Source organism: Mchenga conophoros, linkage group LG7 (genome assembly GCF_057382185.1).
Source record: "Mchenga conophoros isolate Kocher_MC1m ecotype Shallow Benthic linkage group LG7, M_conophoros_male_GT1.1, whole genome shotgun sequence".
NCBI classification, from domain to species: domain Eukaryota; kingdom Metazoa; phylum Chordata; class Actinopteri; order Cichliformes; family Cichlidae; genus Mchenga; species Mchenga conophoros.
In genome coordinates this window covers 14374011-14395484 of record NC_140532.1, presented here as the reverse complement: position 1 = coordinate 14395484, position 21474 = coordinate 14374011, and the positions used below count along the sequence as shown (strand labels likewise).

At 39.8% G+C, this 21474-nt stretch overlaps 1 protein-coding gene across 6 annotated transcripts; it reads left to right on the top strand.

The window, feature by feature from the left end:
* Positions 1–179: 179 nt before the first annotated feature.
* On the top strand, positions 180–21157 carry myrf (myelin regulatory factor). Of its 6 annotated transcripts, none has more exons than XM_085282322.1 (27): positions 180–812; positions 8509–8599; positions 8730–9011; positions 9470–9531; positions 10154–10376; positions 10475–10572; positions 10740–10854; positions 11517–11712; positions 11812–11888; positions 11983–12093; positions 12187–12292; positions 14685–14885; positions 15056–15164; positions 15335–15444; positions 15526–15686; positions 15776–15848; positions 15957–16039; positions 16622–16690; positions 16791–16874; positions 17086–17153; positions 17266–17340; positions 17418–17645; positions 17815–17908; positions 18201–18263; positions 18545–18650; positions 18832–18906; positions 19043–21157. In XM_085282322.1, exons 1-27 carry the CDS (start codon positions 761–763, stop codon positions 19124–19126), a joined length of 3096 nt encoding a protein of 1031 aa, XP_085138448.1. In that variant the 5' UTR covers positions 180–760; the 3' UTR covers positions 19127–21157. The 6 variants fall into 6 exon arrangements, with proteins under 6 accessions (XP_085138448.1, XP_085138451.1, XP_085138450.1 ...); XM_085282325.1 differs by having other exon boundaries at positions 10472–10551; XM_085282324.1 differs by having other exon boundaries at positions 181–812; positions 12187–12277.
* Positions 21158–21474: the final 317 nt, after the last annotated feature.

Sequence of the window (21474 nt, the reverse complement as noted above, 5' to 3'; positions counted from 1 at the left end):
AAAGGGATAGTGAAACTAAAAGAAAACTCCAAGTTAAAACAAGATAATGATAATAAGAGTGAAGCAATGCCAAATTCATATTGAAACTATCTGTAAAGACAGACCACAGAGTATCTGGGTCCTCACAGAAACTTTAAAGTTTTTTCCTTTTTTTTCTCCTGGGATGTTCGCAGCAGCACATCCCTCACCTGCCTCAGCTCCTCTCCTCCGACTCTGCTGCTCACATCCTGTCTGAGAGGGAGAGGCAAAGGAGGAAGAGACTCAACCTGAGGGAGTCAACTTTAACCCTTTTTAATAATTTTCTAACTTTTCATTTAACCGTCGACTTTTTCTCCCAGTGTCCCCCAGGAGGCTGCAGATCGCTTTTAAGAACGCAAACCAAACATTACTATGAAGCGTGTGGGAGCTGAAGGGAAGGCGCGACTAAAGGGACGTTTCTAATGATTTTCTTACAGAGACTTTTAGTGACAATTTAATTGAAAAAAAAACAAAACAAATCGACCGAGATTAAAGCTTTAAAGTTATATTCAGCTGAAACGACGAAGAACATACAGAATATTAATCCAGTTCCAAGGTTTGATTATTTGAACAGGAGGAAAGAAGTTCTTCGCAAACGGTGGATTGAAGCGCAAGTAGAAAAAAAGTCGCGATAATTGTAAATTAGAGTCCGGGATGTTTGTGTGAATGTTTCCCCGATCCGAATTGATTTCGTTCGGAAAAGGGGAGACTTTCATGGATTTTTTATGTGGGACCCGCTAGGATGGACCAGGACGTGGTAGATGAAACAGAAGCGTTACAGAGATTTTTTGAAGGTAAGACTTTCTGATTATTATAAAGTTTCTTCTTAAAACTTCAGAGAAAAGTGGTCTTTTTAAATTTATATAACCCGACCTTACTTCTAGAAAACTGCATTTCGTGAAGAAAATAAGCGCCGATCTGTTTTTGAATATTTCTTTTTGTTAATTCCACTTTTACGCACAGCATCAGTGTGAAAAACCCCTCCGCTGTTTTAATTTACCGGATACGGCAGGTGGTTAACATGAGATGATAGACTGGGTGGTCATATGAGAAAGTTTCTCTTTCACAGTAAATGTTTCCTATATGCTGCCCTCCTAAAAAATAATACTTATATTGTTAAAATTCAGGAGGGTTAACGGGTTCGGGGAGAGTGGGTCGGTGGGTGAGGAGGTGGGGGCAAAAGTGCTGGTGATGGGGAACAGATCAAGTAAAACTGGGAATCCTAAGAGCAAAAAATGAGTTGGAGGAGGGTGGGGTTGAGGGTTGAAAGGGTAGGAATTCAAGTGAAGATAAATGTTGTGTTTTGTAAATGTGCTGCAGGCACGGTGTGTGTGTTGTTGGTGTTAGAGACGCGATCATCATGTTGCAAACAAATGTGTCACGTTAGCCAGCAGTTATGCTGCAAGGCTTTGGACAAAATCAGTCTTCAGACTTGTATTTCGTGTAATTTCAGCAGGTAGACTTTATTTTTCTAAACTGATGTTTCTCTTTGTTTGGTTTCTGCTGTGACGTTGACGTCCTCGGTTGAGCTGCCTGTCTTGAGTTCAATTATTCAGTCGCAATTTGAGTAATTGCCTGACTTCATGAGCCTTTTTTCTTCTCTGAAATTTCTCATCACATGTGGCACAAGAAAACCCCATTATTCAAATTACAAGAGTTTCCCTGTGTATTGAGTGACTGTGTAATTTGTGTAAATAATAAAAGAACAACGAAGACCAAAAAAAAAAAAAGAAACACAACAGAAGGAAAAAAAAAATAAGTCAACATAACAAATTCACACTTTACCAATTTGTTTGTTTGTTTTTTAATTGAATAAATAACTTTTCCAGGGAGCGTCAGGTGCACATATACAAAAACACTCTACATGACAAGTTATCTGTGAAGAGGCTTAGCACTTTATTATAGTACACACTTAGTGCTGACTTAAATATACACAGCCATCCATGACTGTCAGAGGTTTCTCGCCATTCTGAGAGGAATTTAGTGTGTTTACATTCTTGCTTTGGGAGTAAGAGAGATGTTCTTACTTTGGCTTTATTTCAGCCGCTCTCGCTTGGGCTAAAATGTCAACTTGTCCATGAGAAGTATAAAGTACGTGCTTATTGTCCTCTTTCTCCTAACTACCCCTTATGATTTTGATGCCACAAGTGTTCGTCTGATATTGAATTGAAGATTTGACTTTAAAGTGGAGTGAAAGTCGAAAATCTGCAAATCTGAATACATGAGATAATTAAGCTGGGGTCTTTCAGTCATGCCTGAAACACAAACAGACGTGCACGCACACACACAGCTCTATAATGGATTTCAGCACCAGGTAAACTGTTGTAATGGTGAAATATGTATACATTCACTTTAATGTACATTCCTGACATAGCCCTGGTAGCTGTTAAATGCAATGAGGTGAGACTGGTGTTTCTCCTCGGGTATTTGGCCTCTCGCTCTCTTTCTCTCTGACTCCATTAGAGTGACAGTTAGCAGACAGGGCGAGGAGGTGAGATAGTGCAGGCTCAGGGTGGAGAGAAACTGGCTGGGTTGAGGGAAAACCCAACGAAAGCACCAACCCCCTCAAAACTTGACCTTCTCCTCTCTGACTCACTATAGTGACTCGAAGTCGAGCCGTGTGTGAGCGCAACGTTTAACAGTAACATTTGTTGCTGTTGTCTTGGGTTTCTCCATCAGGTAAACAAACGATTGGTTGAATCATCTGTGTGAGATTTTCCAGCCTCAAAATGAGTTCGAAATATGGTGGGGAGGAAAAAAAGTGTGGATCCAGTTGACGTTACAAGGCGTGTTAGCGGGCCTGTGTAGCTGCACCTACACAGAGGAATCAGTGACGCCTACCTTACTCATCAAATCATTTTTTGTAAAATATTTTCCCAATTAAAAGATTCATTACTTTCTTTTCAAAATGACACAAAGAGCCAGCACAATCACACAAAGATATCCAGTCTACAGTCACAAAAAATAAAGAAACCCAGCAAGTTCACACAGTTAACAAGCTGGAACCTTGGAACAAAAGGGCACAAATGATGAAGTGATATAAAAATATTGCTAATGAATGCTGCTGGCTTTCCAGGCACTTGGTTACAAATCAGTTTCATCACTTTCAAACGTACCCATGCAGATGGAGGATGCTGTTATTTCTGTACCTGCCAGAAATAATGAAATAATGAAAACAAAAAAACAATCTTTGAGCCTATAACCACTTAACAAGTCTAAAGGTGGATTAATAATTTTCTTGGTTCAAGAGCAATCCATGACCTGGGTTACTAAGTCCCGCAGTACTCCCACAGTCACGGTGAATAATGGATAAGAAGGCTGTCACTTAGATGGTTCCTCTGATTCATGGATTTAGCAATGAAATGCTGGTTGAGGAGTTTATTGTTTTTGAGCAGCCAGGCTTACTGCGCTTACAAGTGGGTTCTATTTTTCATTGTCCCGCCCCACTCCCTTCACTTCAAACTGCCATCCCACTAATCCTCAGGTAGCGAATGTTGTTTACGGCTCCACTCGACATCAGGAGATTAAGTTCATGTTTGTGTGCAATAATTTGCAGGCAGGTAACAGATAGTGTTAACAGAACAAATTTGCTGTGAAGACTCTGCTTCTTATTGGATGTTTAGACTGCATCTTCCATATTTGATTAGTAAGCAATAACTGAGGTCTTCTTTACTTCTCTGTGTCTAAACGCGTTATCATAAGAAAACCTTTTTTTTTCATCGTCTGCTACACGTTGCTCCGCATCTTATCTTTATTCCTCTATTTTTTTCCCCTTTTCAGCGTCTTCTCCCTCTTTGTTTCGCCATGCTCTGTAGCTCTGTCTTGCACTGACCCTCGACCTCACAGTTGCAGTGTTTCGCTGCTTTCCAGCCTCTCTCTCTGTGTCCCGGTCCCAGCCGTGTTACTCCTATAATCTCCTGAGCCAGGTCCACCGGTGCGACCAGTGCTTGTATGCGACAAGGGCTGTGTGTGGTAGCCTGGTACAGCCCTTTCTCATGACTGGGAAATAATCCTCATTATAACAGCCTTTCTCACACACACACACGTGAACATATACACAGTATGACACACACATACATTTAGGTACTCTAATCTACGGCTTTCAGGTCTGCAGGAGAAAGGTTTTTTAGCCCGAGTAGGGAAACATGTGAAAAATAGACAGGAATTGTTCTTCTCATCTTCTGTTTCAGGTGTTTTCAACTCAAGGACTTCAACATGCTTTGGCTACGTGCAGGTACTCTGAGCCGCTCTGTCCGCTCTGTTTCTGTCTAGATTCAACTTGTTAGTCTGCACCCAATGAGGGGGCTTTCTGTTCATCTCACTCAATAATATCTGTGTCCAAGGGATGCTCTGCACTCTTTTAATGGTAACTCTGTCATGTTAACAAATAGAGAAGACCAGTAACCTTAGAGTTATGTCCAGCTAGTCTAACGCCTTCTACTGATGATTTCACACATTAACTGTAATCTGTAGGTGCTATCCCCATGTCTCTAGTTTGAGCTGCATTTTTGAGAGCAGCTGAGTTATTGTTAGGCTGTGCGCGTGGATGAAATTGACATTATCTGAATGCATCAGGTTTTTTTATAGATTTTTACGGGGAGGGGGCTAGTTCAAATGGGACGGTGAAAAACAGATAAATAGAGAACCTTTTTGTTAAAAGCAGGCTTATATATCAATGAAATCCCAAATCCAGACTCTAGCAATCAATACTTTCTACAAATATAACTTTAATGCTCGTTAAAAAAAATTTTTTTTTAGGTTTTTTTTACTGTAATTATTATTGTTGGTTAATCGTGCGTTGTGTTCTTGGTGTGTGTATGTGCGGCCAAGTTCACTGTAGTCCAACTGTTTGCTAATCAGGTGGACTTTGTTCACTCTTAGTTAAGATACTCACTAAGTGTTTAATTATTAACATGTTCATGCAAGCGCATGCAAATCTCATTTGGATGCGAAAATCAATAACGTTTAGAAAATTTGTTGAAGATTAGAATTGTTTTTTTTGTTTGCTTTTTTTCTTAACTGTCATTAACCTTGATAATAGTTTACATATGTGTCCTCCAATTGGAAGTGGTGCCCTTGAGCCCTCCGTTTAGGGAAAAAGGAGGGAAAAACTGAGGAGGAATCTCTGTTCAAGGATCTAGATGTTGCATGTAATGGAAAAACAGTCCAGTCGATTCACACTGTTGATGATAAATGTATAGTTTGGAAAGATGTTAAGACCGTGACCCAAGAGGATGATGAGTAACCTTGATGTGGTGCCAAAAACAAAACACCTGAGTAACATGACACTTTAACTGAAGAGGTCATGTGACTCGGGATTCTAACTTCATGATGCTTTGACTTAGCACAACCTCAGCCAAGGCCACTGTCCTATTTTACACAGGGAAGTGATGCCGATGCAGCTTGGGAGGTATAATTTAAAAAAAAAAAGAAAAATTTAATTTGTGCGTTTAACCAAATGCTATGAGTGAAACTGTGATTAACAAGCTCTCCCACACTCAGTCCTCTGTCTTTACAAGCAAGGCATTGAAATGGTGGCAAAACACACACACTCATGAGCATAAAAACAAGTGCGTGTTCACATGTGCACGCGTATGCGTACTCACACAGGCACACACACACATACATCCCTCTCAGCCCCTAATCTCTCAAAGGGCGAGTCTGTATCGAAGTTGGACTGACAATCACTTCACTGTTCCTCACTGAGCACAGCTGGACAACGAAAAACATGGAGGACAGGGAAATGTATACATCCAGTTCACAACAACTGAAGAGAAAGCGATTTAATAATCGGTGCATTTTTTATTAGTAGTAAAACACAAAGTGATGGGGTAAAGTTGCAACAGTGACAGTGTATTCCAATTCCTGACATCCTTGTCTGACGATAACTGAACTTTACTCTTGCTTTAGCCCCAATATTTAGACCTGTGCTGTTGTACTGGTGTCTCTATCGGGTGTCCAGTCTTTATTTAAGTCACAGTCGTTGTATCAGGTTTGAATCGCATGTTGCAAAGATTTTACTCTTACCTTCTTCTCAACACAGTGATAAATGGAGCTAACTGTGATTTTCCATTTATTTTCTAAAGTCGCTGCTTATATGGACAAACAAGGTTGAAACATATAGCTCCCTTTAACCCTGTGAGATTTCACTGTTTAGCTGTTCTTCCACTGCTTTACTGTTAACTGGACTGCTGCAACACTTATGGTGTTGTCAGCTGGAGCAGATAGCTGTTTTTTGTTCTGTTTTTTAACACAAAGACTTTCAGTGAAAGTGGAGGAACTAAAGAGTTGGTAGAGACCAAAACAGAAAGAGAGCAAATATTAGCTCTACATTATCTAACCGGCCACAATGATTTTTCAAATTGCCCACAAGCTTTTGCTATGCCACCCTAAAAGCTGACATTATCCAACTATTGTATTCCTGAACTATTTAAATTTCTGCTGAGTGAAAAAGAAATCTAATAACTGCAGATTTAAGTAATTGAAGTCCATAAATGTTATGTTAGAGACAAAGGCATAATTCAATAAATACATTTAAGTCGCATCTCTGTTTGGTAGGGATCGGTTTCTACTGGGCAGAAAGATGGTCTGTCTCATATTTTCCCTTCAGTTTTCCTCTCTGTTTTTCCGCTATAGCTAGAACCCTTAGACATTAAACTTGCATTCTGCCCATCCTGCCCCCCTCTCTCCCCTTTCTCCTTAGCCTCCATCTATCTGCCCTCCCCTCTCCCTCTATCTCTCAATTTTTTCTTATCAGTCCTGCCAGCTCAAATTTACTGCCTCTTTGGGTGGGGTGCACATCTGGATCTTATTTAAGGGGAACCATCCTGCTTTTCTCCCTTTGCACTGGCATGTATTAGGAGACATTCACCATCTGTTTCTTCCCAGTGAAAACAAGACAGTTTACATCATAAATAGTGCACCATAAGGATTTATGATGTCAAACTGTCGAATTTTATTTGATTAGCTTGAGACCAGCGGTTTAGTCTGTTGCCTTAATGATTAAGACTTGTAACTTTTTTTTTTTGCTGTACACTTTGGGGTTTTTATTCAAAATACAATGTTGTCTAATAAACTGTCTGTGGTGATGAGTCAAAATGTTTAAAGTGGGTTCAGAGAAACTGTGGCACGAGTACTATAAAGCGACCTTTTCGTTTGGTTTCAGGTAAACTGAACGAAGTTAGTAGATGTTTTTATTTTAAAAGGAAAGTGAGAAACATTTTCCAATGTTAACACAAAAATTCCTTGCATTCCCAACTGAGTAGCTGCTTAATCTATCAGAGGAAGAGTATGTGTGAGTGTGTGTGAGTGTGTGTGTGTGGGGGGGGGGGGGGGGTGAAAGAAAGAGAGAGAATGAGCAAGAGAAAGAAAGTCTGAGGTTCACTGACCACCCACTATACCAGCCCCCCTCCCAACCACACTGTGCCCAGCACAGTTTGGGACAATTTTAGTGACAGCTTTAGCGAAAGTCTCACCTTCGTGTAACACTCGAGATGAATGTTCTGTTTGACATAGTAAATGCCAGTTTTTATAACCTGGTTTACTCTTTTCTAAATATATCCATAAGAATGTGCTCGTCCTACATATTGGCATTTTAAAGATTAGGTGGGGTCATGTGTTTGGGATTTGTGAGGCTTTGCCTCTCAAAGGGTAAAAATGCCGCAGGGTTGGAATAAGGATTTGGAAATGATTGAAAATGTGTTTCTAACTCACCTTTAAGATGAACTTAAATTTCAACAAAGAAGAAAAATACTGACAATAAAATCCTGCAGTCATACTCAAACAAGTGTATGCCCAAAATTTTGATTGCGTGTAAATTTTCCATGTAATTTCATTACAGAAGTACAATATTAAACATTCAATTTAATGCAGTCTGGTTAAATTAAATTGACTTGATTTGTACACATTCAGTTTGCATTAAAGATTAATTATTTAAACAAATAAACCTTTGATTTTATATGCTTAAGCAAAATTAGAATTTTTCCCTGTTTAGGAAAAAAAAAAATTCTAAGGATTTTGTCCAAGGTTGAAACGGTGACGTAAAGTGATTCCAGTTGCTTTGTGTAAGATTAGAAACATGCTATCCATTTACCATTCCAGTCTATATGTGTAACCACTTAGTGGCACTGAATCATAAGCATGTAATGATAACTACCAGATCCTAGTTGCTCACTCCTGAAATGATGATGTTTAAATTGTTTAAAAGCCAATCACAGCTCTTCTTTTTCCACGATTTTCAATTATATGTTCAAGAAAACATAACGACCTTTTAATCCATGAATGTGTTGATATCACATGCTCTACTGAGTTTATAATATGTTTTAATGTTCGTTTTGTGTTATGTTTTTAGATAGGGAATGGTTACAACACAGGCTTATGTGGAAACCGCAACTCTCGTGGCACTGAGTGAAGTTGCTGAAAGACTCCTTTTGCTAATCCCCAGATGCTCTCTATCTCCCCTCCATGTTCCCAACCCTGCCTTCACCACAGGTCATGATATTACCAGCTCTCTGGAACCAGCCAACATCGACACCAGTATCCTGGAAGAGTACATCAGCAAGGAGGACGATAGTGCTGACATGTCAGTAGGGACTCTGAACCAACCCAGCAACGTCAAAACAACATCCGCCAACCACATCAGATCATGTTGTTACAAAGGAATTTGTTTTTCCTGATAAGGCTAATCCTTTTTTCTTCTTCTTTTCTCCCAGCTGTTTCTCAGAGGTCCACAGCACCCCAGGACCAAATTATTCATCTCCCCAAGCAGGAGTGTCCTCCTCTGGAGGGTTGGTGTGTGGTGTGAGCCCCCCTATTCCACTACGCCAAGGAGCCCCTCCACCTGGGCCCCCTAGCTGCCAGAACGCCTACCCCCCAGGTCCATCGCTGGGCCTCCGACACGGCTACCCCTGTCTGGCACAGCAACAGCAGCAGCAACACCAGCAACAGCAGCAGGCTCACGTCAAACCTGAGCACAGGGGCCATTACGCTCCAGGGTGAGCACAATAGCATGGTGTTAGATGGATAGAGGTACAGGGAGGACACAAAACATAACGTGAGTTGATGAAAAGGAGTGCAGATCCTAGATGCTCTTGGCACCTCACAACCTACAGCTCCATTATGCAATCAATACTTAATCAAGCGTCATTTGAACAAATAAAGCTTCAGACGCTCAAGAGGGGGAGGGAGACTGATAACAGCCAGAGAGAAAGAGAGTCAAATTACATCCTGCAAAAAAAATTCAGACACACACATCTCGTGTAAAGGGCTTGTACATGAGAGTGATCCCAGGTTCTGCCTTAGATATAATGGCAGTTGGAAAACAAGAAGAATGCATGGGGACGATTTCTAGCACGGTAGAATTTTAAATATAGCTCTGATTATAAAATCTTGCTATTGTTAGTTTGTGAGGGTAACATCTACTACCTTATTTGTTTTTATATTTGTTTATTAGGACACTACCTGAGTCACCCCCAGACTCCAGCTCAGAACCGTACTCTCCCCAACAGGTGAATGGTGAGTAACAAGTGTTTTTTCTCTCTCCTTAAAAAGAGAAAAGTCAAACGAGCTCCAATAATAAGGAAAAGAAGTGGTGCTTTAAATCAAAGAAAGTGGGAGAAAATATGAAAGGTTTACACAGGTTAAACTTCTCTGAGTCAATATCTGTTAGTCATCAGTTTGGTGTGTTTGAACAAGCAGAAACTCGAGTTCATTTGCAAACAATTCGATACCTAACAAGACACTAAAGGAAGCTGGGGTCTGGTATTTATTAATGTTTTAATATTCTACATTTTCTGAACACGTTCATTTCAGGTGCACTTTTCAGTTCAGCGTACAAGCTGAATACCGGCCGTGCCCAAAGTCACATTTCTATGCCGCTCAAACACCTGTGTTGGTATTAGTGAAAAAGGTGTGGAATGGTGTTATCTGATGGGCACCCCTTCAGTTTGAAACAATAGAAAAAGACCTTTAGCCAAGGTTGGAGGACAGCAGAATAAACTACAGAAAGAAATGCAAAACAGGAGGATTGATATGTAGGAGGAAATTTACATTCTGAGTGTGAAAAAGGAGCCACAAGGGCCGACAGTTTGTAGAACAATGTAACCATAATTCTCCTTTCCCAATGGGTTTTTTTTAGATCCTCACATGATCAGGACCATGACTCCAGAGAACATGTGCCACATGACTCCAACGCCGCCTCTCCCACCACACGGGCACTATCCCAGCATGCATCGGGACATGTACCTGAAGCCTGAGCCCATGATATCCCAGTACGCCATTGGACCGGCTGCAAGCGGAAGTGGAGACATGCAGCAGACGCAGATGCTTCATCAGTTACTTCAGCACCCTCAGGGTCAAGAGTGAGTCATGACGATGCACAGGGTTGAGGAGTTGGGGGGGATTGCGTTGCCCAGAGAGAATGATGGCTAATCTTTACAATTTCTTTCTCTCACAGCAGTGTTCCTGCTCATCAAGCAAAGAAGAGGAAGCACTCTGACTCTCCCAACAGCACCCTGAATTCCCAAATCCTCACAGGTATCATCAAACAAGAACCAGGTAGGCAGGCATCTTCTTTTCCCCCCTTCCTCACCTCCTCTACTTCACCTTCTCTCCACTGCCCTTAAACTCTAACACAGATATAGACGCTTACAGAACAGATATGAACATTATTAACAGTCCTTGGTCACCCTTTAATAGCCCACATTTCAAACTGTTTTTCACAGGTTTAATGCAGGATGCAGACAATGCCTACCTGGACCCAAATTATCAGTGCATTAAGTGGCAACCTCACCAGCAGAACAAGTGGACGCTGCTATATGATGCCAACTGCAAAGAGCTGTGGGTGGAAGTTCACTTGCACACGTTGTAATGTTTATTTGGAACGAAAAGAGCAGAAATACCCCCACAGAGGCTCAAAAATGAGAGGAGTCTTAATTAGTTAAATGGATAATGTGAACAAAGTGTATAGCGGGAGTGCCAAAGGAATAGGAGTGTTGCAAAAAAGGCCTCTAAATTCCTCAGTGGTGAGCTGTGCGGGGGAGTGACGAGCACAGGGTTTCGGCTTAGAAAGGCAACGTGAGGAGGGGGTATAGGGAAAAAAATTAGCGTGCACCTTCTTATGCACTCACAGTGCCAAAATAAAAAGAAGTATAGGTAGGGAGGAGGGTTAGAATGAACTCACTAGACCTTTCAGATATGTTATCAAAACCACCTGGTTGACCATCACAACTTTTAGAACACCATGCCTACTTAAAACAGAGAAGAAAGACAAAGAAAGAGTCTTTTCATTTATTATGAAGTTCTTTTTTTTATTCAGATCTTTTAGGAATCTCAAATACGTACACCAATTTTATTAGGCTACAGTGTAATTGATTTAAAATTAATGTTAAGGACAGATAAATCCACGTGCATGTCTTTATCTTTAGTGATAAAAATACGGAAACTATGAAGTTTCCTGTGTGTTCCTAGTGTTAAGATGCTTTCTCTTTCCCTGCTTTTAGCCCGATGCCAACCTACCGTGTTGACGCTGACAAAGGCTTCAACTTCTCCTTAGCTGATGATGCTTTTGTTTGCCAGAAGAAGAACCATTTTCAGGTCACGGTATACATCGGCATGCTTGGAGATCCCAAGTATGTCAAGACAAGCGAAGGACTGCAGCCCATTGATTGTTTTTATCTCAAACTTAATGGAGTAAAGGTGAAGGCAACATCGAGGCAGCAGTATTGTGACTGGCTATAGTATTTATTAGTTCTGTAGTATATTGACTGCATGGGTTATTTCTGCCTTCACTGCCAGGTGGAAGCCATGAATCAGTCCATCAGTGTGGAGCAGTCGCAGTCCGACCGCAGCAAGAGACCTTTCAAGCCAGTCCTGTGAGTTTGAGGTTTTTAATTGAGAAACAGTAAATAGCTGTAGTGGTTTTGTTTTTTCATTTTTAAATAATCTCTTGATTTTTGTCTCTTTCAGTGTCACTTTGCCTTCAGATCAGGTCACTAAGGTCACAGTGGGACGGCTCCATTTTAGCGAGACCACAGCAAATAACATGAGAAAGAAGGGCAAGCCAAACCCTGATCAGAGGTGAAAAGCCACTGCACGTAAAAATACCACACGCTTTGCTCACAGGCCAAGTTCGGGTAGTCACATCTACCTCGGATTATTCTGCCTTTCCAGGTATTTCATGCTGGTGGTGGCGCTCCATGCACAGTCCCACAATCAGAGCTACACTGTGGCTGCTCATGTGTCTGAGAGGATCATCGTCAGGGTAACGTCTGGCCATGTCTGTCTGCTTCCTACAACAATCATATCCCTTGTGAATGTGACACCTTACTCTTTGTCTGCTATGCACACCTTTCTGTAATACACTATTTCTCACATCATCTTCTCTCTTTTCTGTTCTTTCCATTAGTTTTATCTGCATGCCTGTAATCTTCATTACACCTCAAATACTTTTGTTTAGAAGAGTTCATATTATGAAACAAAGCGCATTGTTACTGTCTTGTAACAACTGTATATCTTTTTTAAAAACCTACTATTCATGAACTAAGTACAACAGTCTGGATTTATGCTTGCATTTTAAATTCATCACGTTTTATATCTTTTGAATGTATCTAAAATGTTAAAATCCCCAAATTTTGAAATCAATTGTTTTTGCTGGACAGTGACAGTGTTGTCATTAACCTACTCAGATAGCAATATTTGCTTACAATGTGGTTCTCTTGTGGTTCACGTTTAGCCTTTACTGACAGTGATGAGCGTTGCTATCTCAATTCAGCCACACCTTAAACAGTAACCCTCATTTCATTATATTTTGCTTCCAAAGAGACAGACTTTCTTGTAATTTTTTAAAAGTGGTTGTTATGATGCTCCCACACTCATGAAAGCCATGGCTTGCTGTTGATTGGCTGCCATGGGAGAACCATCAGCTAATGCAGGGTACCTGTGTCTTGCAGGCTATAAAAGCTGGCCCAGATGAACTGCTCAGTCTCTCTTCTACTCCACCTGACACAACCTATTGATGAAGTTTTGATTAGGTTATGTTTATTACATCATTTTATATTTTAATATATTTAAACTCTCTCCTTATCACCTACTTTTACCCAGTTTGTGACAGTGGTCTTGAGCATTCTTATGACATTGGCTTTTTTCCCCCCTCATTTTTGTTCGAGTCTTTGTACCTGATATTTTCAGAATAATATATTTTTTTTGTAAAGCCACACACATACCTATAACGTGTTAAAAAAAATCACCTAACTGAAGGGAAGATCCGGTGGTGTGTCAATTTTAAATTGTATCTTTAGGCACTCACTACCAAACAGATCATTTGTTTCTATTTCTTCACTCAATTTTACAAAAAATGCCAAAAATAACATAGTTTGATGGGGTTAAAATAACATTTTTGCACCAACAAGGTGATTTCCACAGAGCACAAAAACTTGGCACATCTCAGCATGGTGTGGAGCGTGTTCTTAAAAATGTATGAAAACTGGACAATTGTAGGACAAAACAATAAGTTGCAGGTCTTGAGCATATAAACAGCGTCTTAAAGTCATGTCCTTAAAAAATATACTGATCCATCTACTGTTTACTAAAGCCTGACCAGAAATGACCCCAGTAAAAAGATGTCAAGAAGCCTTCTTAGGAAAGAGAAGCTGGGAGAAAAGGTTGAGGTACGCTAAACTACACAAGACCTGGACTAAAAATCAATGGCAACAGGTCTGATGGAGTGGTGAATCTTTAAATCTTCAGCAATATGTTCCAAACTCATGGTTTGGGGCTGCATTTCAGAAAGCGGTGTTGGGGAACTTGTCAAAATTGATGGAAGTATGAATCCAGAAATCTCTCTGATTTTGATCTGCCATGCAATACCATCTAGAAAGCCTCTGACTTGCTTCTTTTTTCAGCATGACCACGATCACAGTCTGTCATGAATCGACCTCCCCAGAGTCTGAATCTCAGTATTATTGAAGCAGAATGGGTCCATCTTGACAGAGAGCAAAAATATAAAAAATGAGGGGTGGCTTGAGACTTTTGCACAACACTGTATATGAGCCAGACCGTAGGCACATCAGGCCATTACAACATTTGACACTGATATAATTGACTTATAAGTGGCAAAGGTAATCCTGACATATCTAATATGTATGCTATCTGGGTAGATTTGTAAAGCATATGATTACAAAGTATGATAGCAAATATTAGAAGAGCTTTTTGACTGTGACACGTACATTTGCTTATTGTTAGACAATGACTTATTAAACACTAAATAAGCTTGTCTGCTTTCTTGCAAAAAGCAAGATGAGAAGATGTTACACATCTCTGCACGGTAATGCCGGTTAGCTTAGCTTAGCCTAGCATAGCAGCAATACAGAACTGGAACAGCTCGGTTACTTTTGGTTGTTTGTATGATGTGTTGCCTGCCCATGTAAACAAATGAAAAGTGTTTATAGTTGTAAGGCAGAGTCATCATTTTATAATGACTCACTTAGAAAATGTCTGCTTGGATCTTCTTATCTTGTTTGCGGGAAAGCAAATAAGCATATATCCCTAAATGTCAACCTGTTTTTTGGAGCATTGCATCTATCTTTAAAAAAAGCTTTTTTTATTATAACATTTTCAAAATCCCAATCACACGTTTTCTTTGTATCTCCTTCTTTGCTTCTCTGCGACAGGCATCCAACCCAGGCCAGTTTGAAAGCGACAACGAGGTGCTGTGGCAGCGTGGACAACTGCCAGACTCCGTCTACCACCACGGGAGAGTCGGTGTCAATACAGACAGACCGGACGAGGCCCTCGTTGTCCATGGCAACCTGAAGGTCATGGGCTCCCTTGTGCACCCATCTGACATCAGGGCCAAAGAAAATGTCCAGGAGGTCAGGATGGCACTCACAGTACATGTGTGCCTCAAAACTCTCAGCGTGTCATTGTGTGTTTTCAGCACACCATCGTGAATCATGCCATCCAAGTCATGTCATGTTGTATTCTTCATCTGCAACGTTAGCGTTGTGTTTTCATACCATCTGCACATTCTGTCTGCGTGTAGGTCGACACCACAGACAATTTAAAACGGATTTCTCAGATGAGGCTGGTCCATTATCAATACAAGCCTGAGTTTGCTGCCACCGTGGGCATAGAGAACACTGCAGAGACTGGTAACAACTTCCTAAAAAAAACTGTACAAGTTTAAATCTTGCATTTCAGCATCTCATTTGTTTGTGCAGTATATCATGCTATCATCTCAATGTCTTCATTTAGTATAAGTCCATTGTTAAGTATATCCTGCATTAATCTGTGAGGGCTTGCTTGGTGTATCCTTCTGCAGGAGTGATTGCTCAAGAGGTTCAACAAATTTTGCCTGAGGCAGTGAAAGAGGGGGGTGATGTGGTGTGTGCAAATGGAGAAACTATTTCCAACCTATTAGTTGTCAACAAGGTAATGAAAGTTCAGGCATGCATACAGTACCGTGCTCAAAGTCATTACCATCAACTCTGATTGCTTCCTCTAATTTCAAAGGAGCGTATCTTTATGGAGAACGTCGGAGCGGTGAAGGAGCTGTGTAAGCTGACGGACAACCTGGAGACTCGTATCGATGAGCTGGAGCGTTGGAGCCGCAAACTGGCCAAACTGCGTCGCTTTGACAGCATGAAGAGCACCGTGAGCGGGGGCACGGTCAGGTAAGAAAAATTCATTTACACATTATCACACAATGACAGTATGACCGTAAAGGTTAAAGAAATTACTTGTGTTTTTCTTGTTAATGTAGCCAGTCAGGAAGTTATTTTAGCAGGACAGGAAGTGGCCCACTAAAGAAAAAGACAGTCAACCCAGGAAGCAAGGTGCGTGATGATACTAGTGTTTTCTTTTCTCCCTTCGTTATTGTTGTTATTGTTCTGTTTTTGAAGTAAAATGTGCTCATTTAATTACATCTGATCTGCTTATTGCAGAATTTACCTCCAGATCAGGGCTGCATCAGTCAGAAGTTCATGCAGGGAACCATCCTGGCACTGGTTGTGGTCATGGCTTTCAGGTTAGAGGAGATAATGTGTTTGGTGAGGGGACATTAAACCCTAGACTATATTTAAAAGATGGAAATAGACACCATTCATCATCCATTTGTTCAAGCCCCAACTTTATGCCTCAAGTTGAGAATTTTGGCTGTTTTTTTCCCCTTTTTCTAAACATCACAAGCAAGTGGTGGATCTCTCTGAAAAATGCATGCTCTTATTACAGTGATTTAATACGCCATACCTTAAAGTATACTTCGCTTTGTCATGTATTTTACTCTAAAAGTATTTCACTCAAACCAAATAAGACTGAATCAAAACAGAGTTGAAACTACCAACTGAGATGATAAACTCAAAATGTTTACCAAGTTCATAAATTAAGTGAGAAAAAGAGCTATTTTCTGATAAATTTCTATGTAACTGTACTTCTTGCTGCAACAAAAGGAGTCGCCCCCTGCTGACCATTATAAACAATGCGAATGTTTTTAAACCAGTCAAACAGCAGATGCAACGCCCATCTTTTTTATATTGTCTATGAGTGGGCCAATAAAAAACGGATACATGATATGATGATGTTGATTTATTGGATCTTTATTTGTCCACAGTGTCATTTCCATGTCTGTCCTTTATGTACTCACTCTTCACCACAGAGGAGATGTCACTGAGAAAGATGGGTATGTGTTTTTAACACACAAACACCTTGTAGTAAAATGAAATTCATTTTTCACTTCTTTGTTAATGCCTTTCTATATAATCTGTCCCTGCTTTCTGTAGCTATGTTCCTTCCTGTGTTCTCTACATCTCTTGGATGCCCATCTTCACTGCTACTATAACTGTCTGTCCACCTGTCTGCCCATGGTACACAATCAACACCCAGTCCTACTACTCAAATTTCCTGATCTGCTCTTTCAGTCTTATCTTTGATTGCTTAGTAGGGCGTTTCTTTTGTTCTGTCTGAAAGGAGATCATGAGTCACATATCTAAGCATTCTTAAACTGTCTTTTACATTAAGTGTATCATTACTTGAACTAAACCATGTCCTCCTCCTGTACCAATGAATCTGATGCAGGTCAAGAGCTGAAGTGGGATCTTCCCGCAAGGGTCCAGATACTCCATTGTCCACTACCCTTGCACCAGGTGAGTGGAGGCTCTTATCAAATGACCACGCGGGATCAACTTTCACTGTTAAGTAGTAGTGTGAATAGTTTTGCTTATCTGATTTCATTCTGTTTCCTCAAAACTCCTGCAGCTTGCTGTTCAACCACAGCCATAAACAACCAATCAGCTGCTGTTTCAACAATGAGTAACAACCAATCCACACCAGGTATCAAAGTCTCTGGTAATGTGAAAAAAGTCTTGTTTCTGAATGTCCATACACATTTATTATTTCTCCCTCTCTAGCTTTTAGCAGCCTAGTTCCTACACCCGGCCTGATTAACAAGAAGGCCAAGTCCAGACTAATGGACAAAGATCACAACAGAAACCGTCTGAGTCACACATCAGCACCCATTTATTTTGCCAAGTCCAAAAGGCCGAGCCCTGAAGAGACGGATGGAGCGGGAGCCATCAACCGTCTTCCTGGTGGGCAGCATCCACTGCCACGCAGACAACGCAGCCTGCACACAAAGGGTAAAAATCACAGCCCAGCCAGAGCACTTTCTTGACACGCATAATATGCAGTATGCAAACACAGTAAAGCCTTTTGTTTGACGATGGCAAACAAAAATTGTCTGCATGCTGTACAAAGGAATGCTATTAGTTTAGCGTCTAATGCTATTTTATTCCCTCTTTTTTTCAGGAGTGAAATCGTCTCCCTCTCTCAGTAGCTTATATATCATGGAGACAAACCAAGAAATCAAACTGCAAAACTGTGCAACAGCCAAAAGCTGCAGGTAAACACACAAAGGTTACTCTAATGTAGAGTTATGTGTACATTTTCACTATGAAAAACAAGTAAACACTAAAAAGAAAGAAACAAGAACAGTTTTATTGTGCCTTGGATGTTTTTGAACCCTATTGTAGGGATTTATTTTTATTTTTTTTGCTAACATGGCTGGAGTTGGGAATATGGTCACTATCAACCCAGTATCGCTTCATCATCTGGAGTGTTACGTTATCAGTGCATTACAACTTTGCATTATTAATGTTGCATGTTAATGCACCTTTTCTCTGTCTCATCTCTAGCTACACGGTATCACTTCATGGAAAAAGAAATTCCTCCATGTCACAAATCACGTTACACATGACGTGAGTACGCAAACGCCATCTGCAATAACAATAGCAAAGTTTTGATTTATAAACAAATGAATTCATAGTAATGTTTTACGTTTCCTAGAAAGACTTGTGGGGTTTGGTACTAACTACAAACTAATGGATGGAACTACTGTAGCTGCTTTCTCATGAAATAATTTCTCATATATTAAGCTTCAAATTGCACATTTACATTTTCAACATTCAACATGCGAGATATTGTTGGGAGATTATCAGGAAATAAAAGACCAAGATAAAATAAAGCTTTACCAACACAGGTCTACAAACAGCTTGTGGGTACGACAATGTGGAGCCACCAAGGGACGTTTATGCCCCAACCACACAGAAACACAGCTCTATAATGAACAGAGTACATCAACAAAGGTACTTAATGGCATTTATATATTCCTCATCTCTCATATAATGAAAATATTTTTCATTGTTTTGTCAGTTGATGCTGCCCTAATTATATAATACTGATATTATACAAAATATTTCCTACATTACTGTAATTTTCTCATTTTTTGAATGAGATATTCCTATGTTCTTTCTGCTTCTCTCTAAGGGGACTCATCACTTGTGGTCGGTGCCTGTGCTGCCTTACCAGGACATCACCTATCACTTTCGTGTCTCCCTGTCTGTGAGTAACCTGGTCCTCCAAAACATACAGTAATCGTGGATGCTCTTCTGCGTTCTGTAATCTGTTCATGGTTGTTTTGGTAAAGTCAGAAGTGAGTAATAAATTCTGTTTTTCTTACACTCTTTTTTGTTAACAGAGTGACAGAGTGAGCTGTGACACTGAAGGAAAATCTACACCGTACTCTGACTACCATTTTCTCATAGAAAGCAGCTGCGTGTGAGGAAGCAGATGATGCATCCCAGTCCCTTTACAGTATACCATATTTCTCCATTTGTATGCGGTTATGATGGGATCAAGTTTTGTCTAATTATTGTACATTATTTTAAAGATATTCAAACAGAGCAAATGATTTACTGTACCACCACTGTAGTCCCTTTCATATGTATATGCATTAAGACATCTCCTTTTGCTGTGATCACTGGAGTTTGAAACACTGTATATGACTTTTTTTTCTGTTGATGACTGAAACTGAAAACTGTGTCGTACCACTGTTAACTGCTAATGTAAAAGTAACGCACTTAGTTCATAGCTCAACAATTTTTATTTTTTAAATTTGTTACTCGTCACTATGTCTTCCATTCTTAATATAAGCCGTAACATTGTTTTTAGCAGAATTTTCTAAATCAAGTCCAGGCTACGATGTTACAACAGAAGGCACTGCAAACATACACTATGGATCTGTATGTACAACAAAACCAGTCACAACTGGTTTGGAAGAATACTTTTCAATACTTTTATACACTGGAGAGGAGATCTGCTGAAGGCCACGGTAAATGGTTGCAGCTAGCACTGAAAAGATACCTCAGTAGTGCACAGTGTCTGCAGTGGGGCTTTGTGCTGAGTCTGCAGCAGTTAACTGTACTGCCTATCCTAATGCAGCCCCTGACTAAAAGCCGTGCACAGAGGTATGCACACTCTGTGGCATTTCTGTCTCAATCGTGACACTGAATTAAACACCAAGTTGTTACATGTTAATGCCTATTACTACATAGAAACTGCTTCTTAAATGCATTAAAAACACCTCAAAACCTCTGAGCTGTGCACATTGTAGCAGATTCCTTAGAGGATTTAATATGTTAAGACTGGAAAGCATAGAAATCACAGGAAAATAACATGATGCACTGAGAGCTCGCTGAGTCCAGCACTGACAATATTTCAAGAAACACTGGAATAGCTTACACTGTATCTTGCTAACTGGACAATGCTGGTAAGGCAATAAATATGAATATGAAATATGTCATTTCATGTGCATGCCCAATCAATTTCTCTAAAACGGTACATTGTAGCTGAGATGCTGCTCCAGCTTGGAAGTTCTTGTCTTAATGCCTTGATCACAAACCTACGAGGAAATTCATTTACACACATATAAAACTGGATTCTAAACACTGGACTCTTTCCTCTGTTTTTCTGGATGTTTTTTAAAACAATTTTTCCTTTGCTTATACAGCTAAGTATATGCAGTGATAATATGTTTGATATAACTGATTTGTATTATGTTTTTGTTTTGTATTAGCTTCACTTGTCTCAAAGGAAATCTCCATTTAACTTCAGACGTTGTGGTTTTGTTGCATTTACTGAAATTTGCTTTTCTATCCTTGTCCCGTATGTGTCTTTATGAAGAAAAAAAAACACATTTATATTAAATAGGAAAAGCCATCAGATAAAGTTTATGGACTCTGTAATAATATGAAAATTCTGTACATGCTTTCACTATAATTATTATGACTTCAGTGGGTATATGGTATTATTTTAGCTTATTTATAATTCACCAGCTAGCATAATGAAACCACTGTAGCACTTTTTGCACTGTATATATATATATATATATATATATATATATATATACGAAAAAGGCTTTTGCTGTATCCAGTGCACCAGACTGGTGTCAGACACTTTGGTAGAACTGGGTTGTTTGTAACTGTATAGCTTCATTTTTTTTGTCACTACCAATGCTCCTTTTTATCGGGTGTGTTTTTAGCATATTGTTGGGGGGGTTTTTTTGTTTGGTTTTTTTGTAGTTGATTTTGATATCAATGATATATTAACTTTCAGCTACTGGAGCCAAGGAATGATTGATAAACATTAAAACATGCATATATTAAAAGGCCCATGTGTAAAGCAAAAAAAACGCAAAAGACTAAAGCTCAGTGACTACATTAATATCACTACTTTTCATTTTCAAAGCTTTTGTCAATAAATATGCTGTAACACTATAAATGCATGCAGTAAATAAATTTACTATTACATTTCCTGAGGTTTTATTTCATTTTATGCTGTTTAGTCTACCTGCTCTATAAGACCACTATGGATGTGTATGGAATCATTTTAGTTATTATCTCATTATTTTCACTTACTAAGTATCTTGAAAATTCCCCTCACTTCTAAGTGACTGTGAAATTTCGAGCTACTAACCCGAGATAAATCAGAAAGAAACAAACGGTGAGCTTAAAAAAAAAAAAAAAAAAAAAAAGCTGTTCATTCAGCCCGTTAGATGGCAGTCGACGGTTTATGAACAGTCTTTACCACAACCCTGAAATTTGCCTGGTAGGTAGCAGGTAGGTAGCTGGC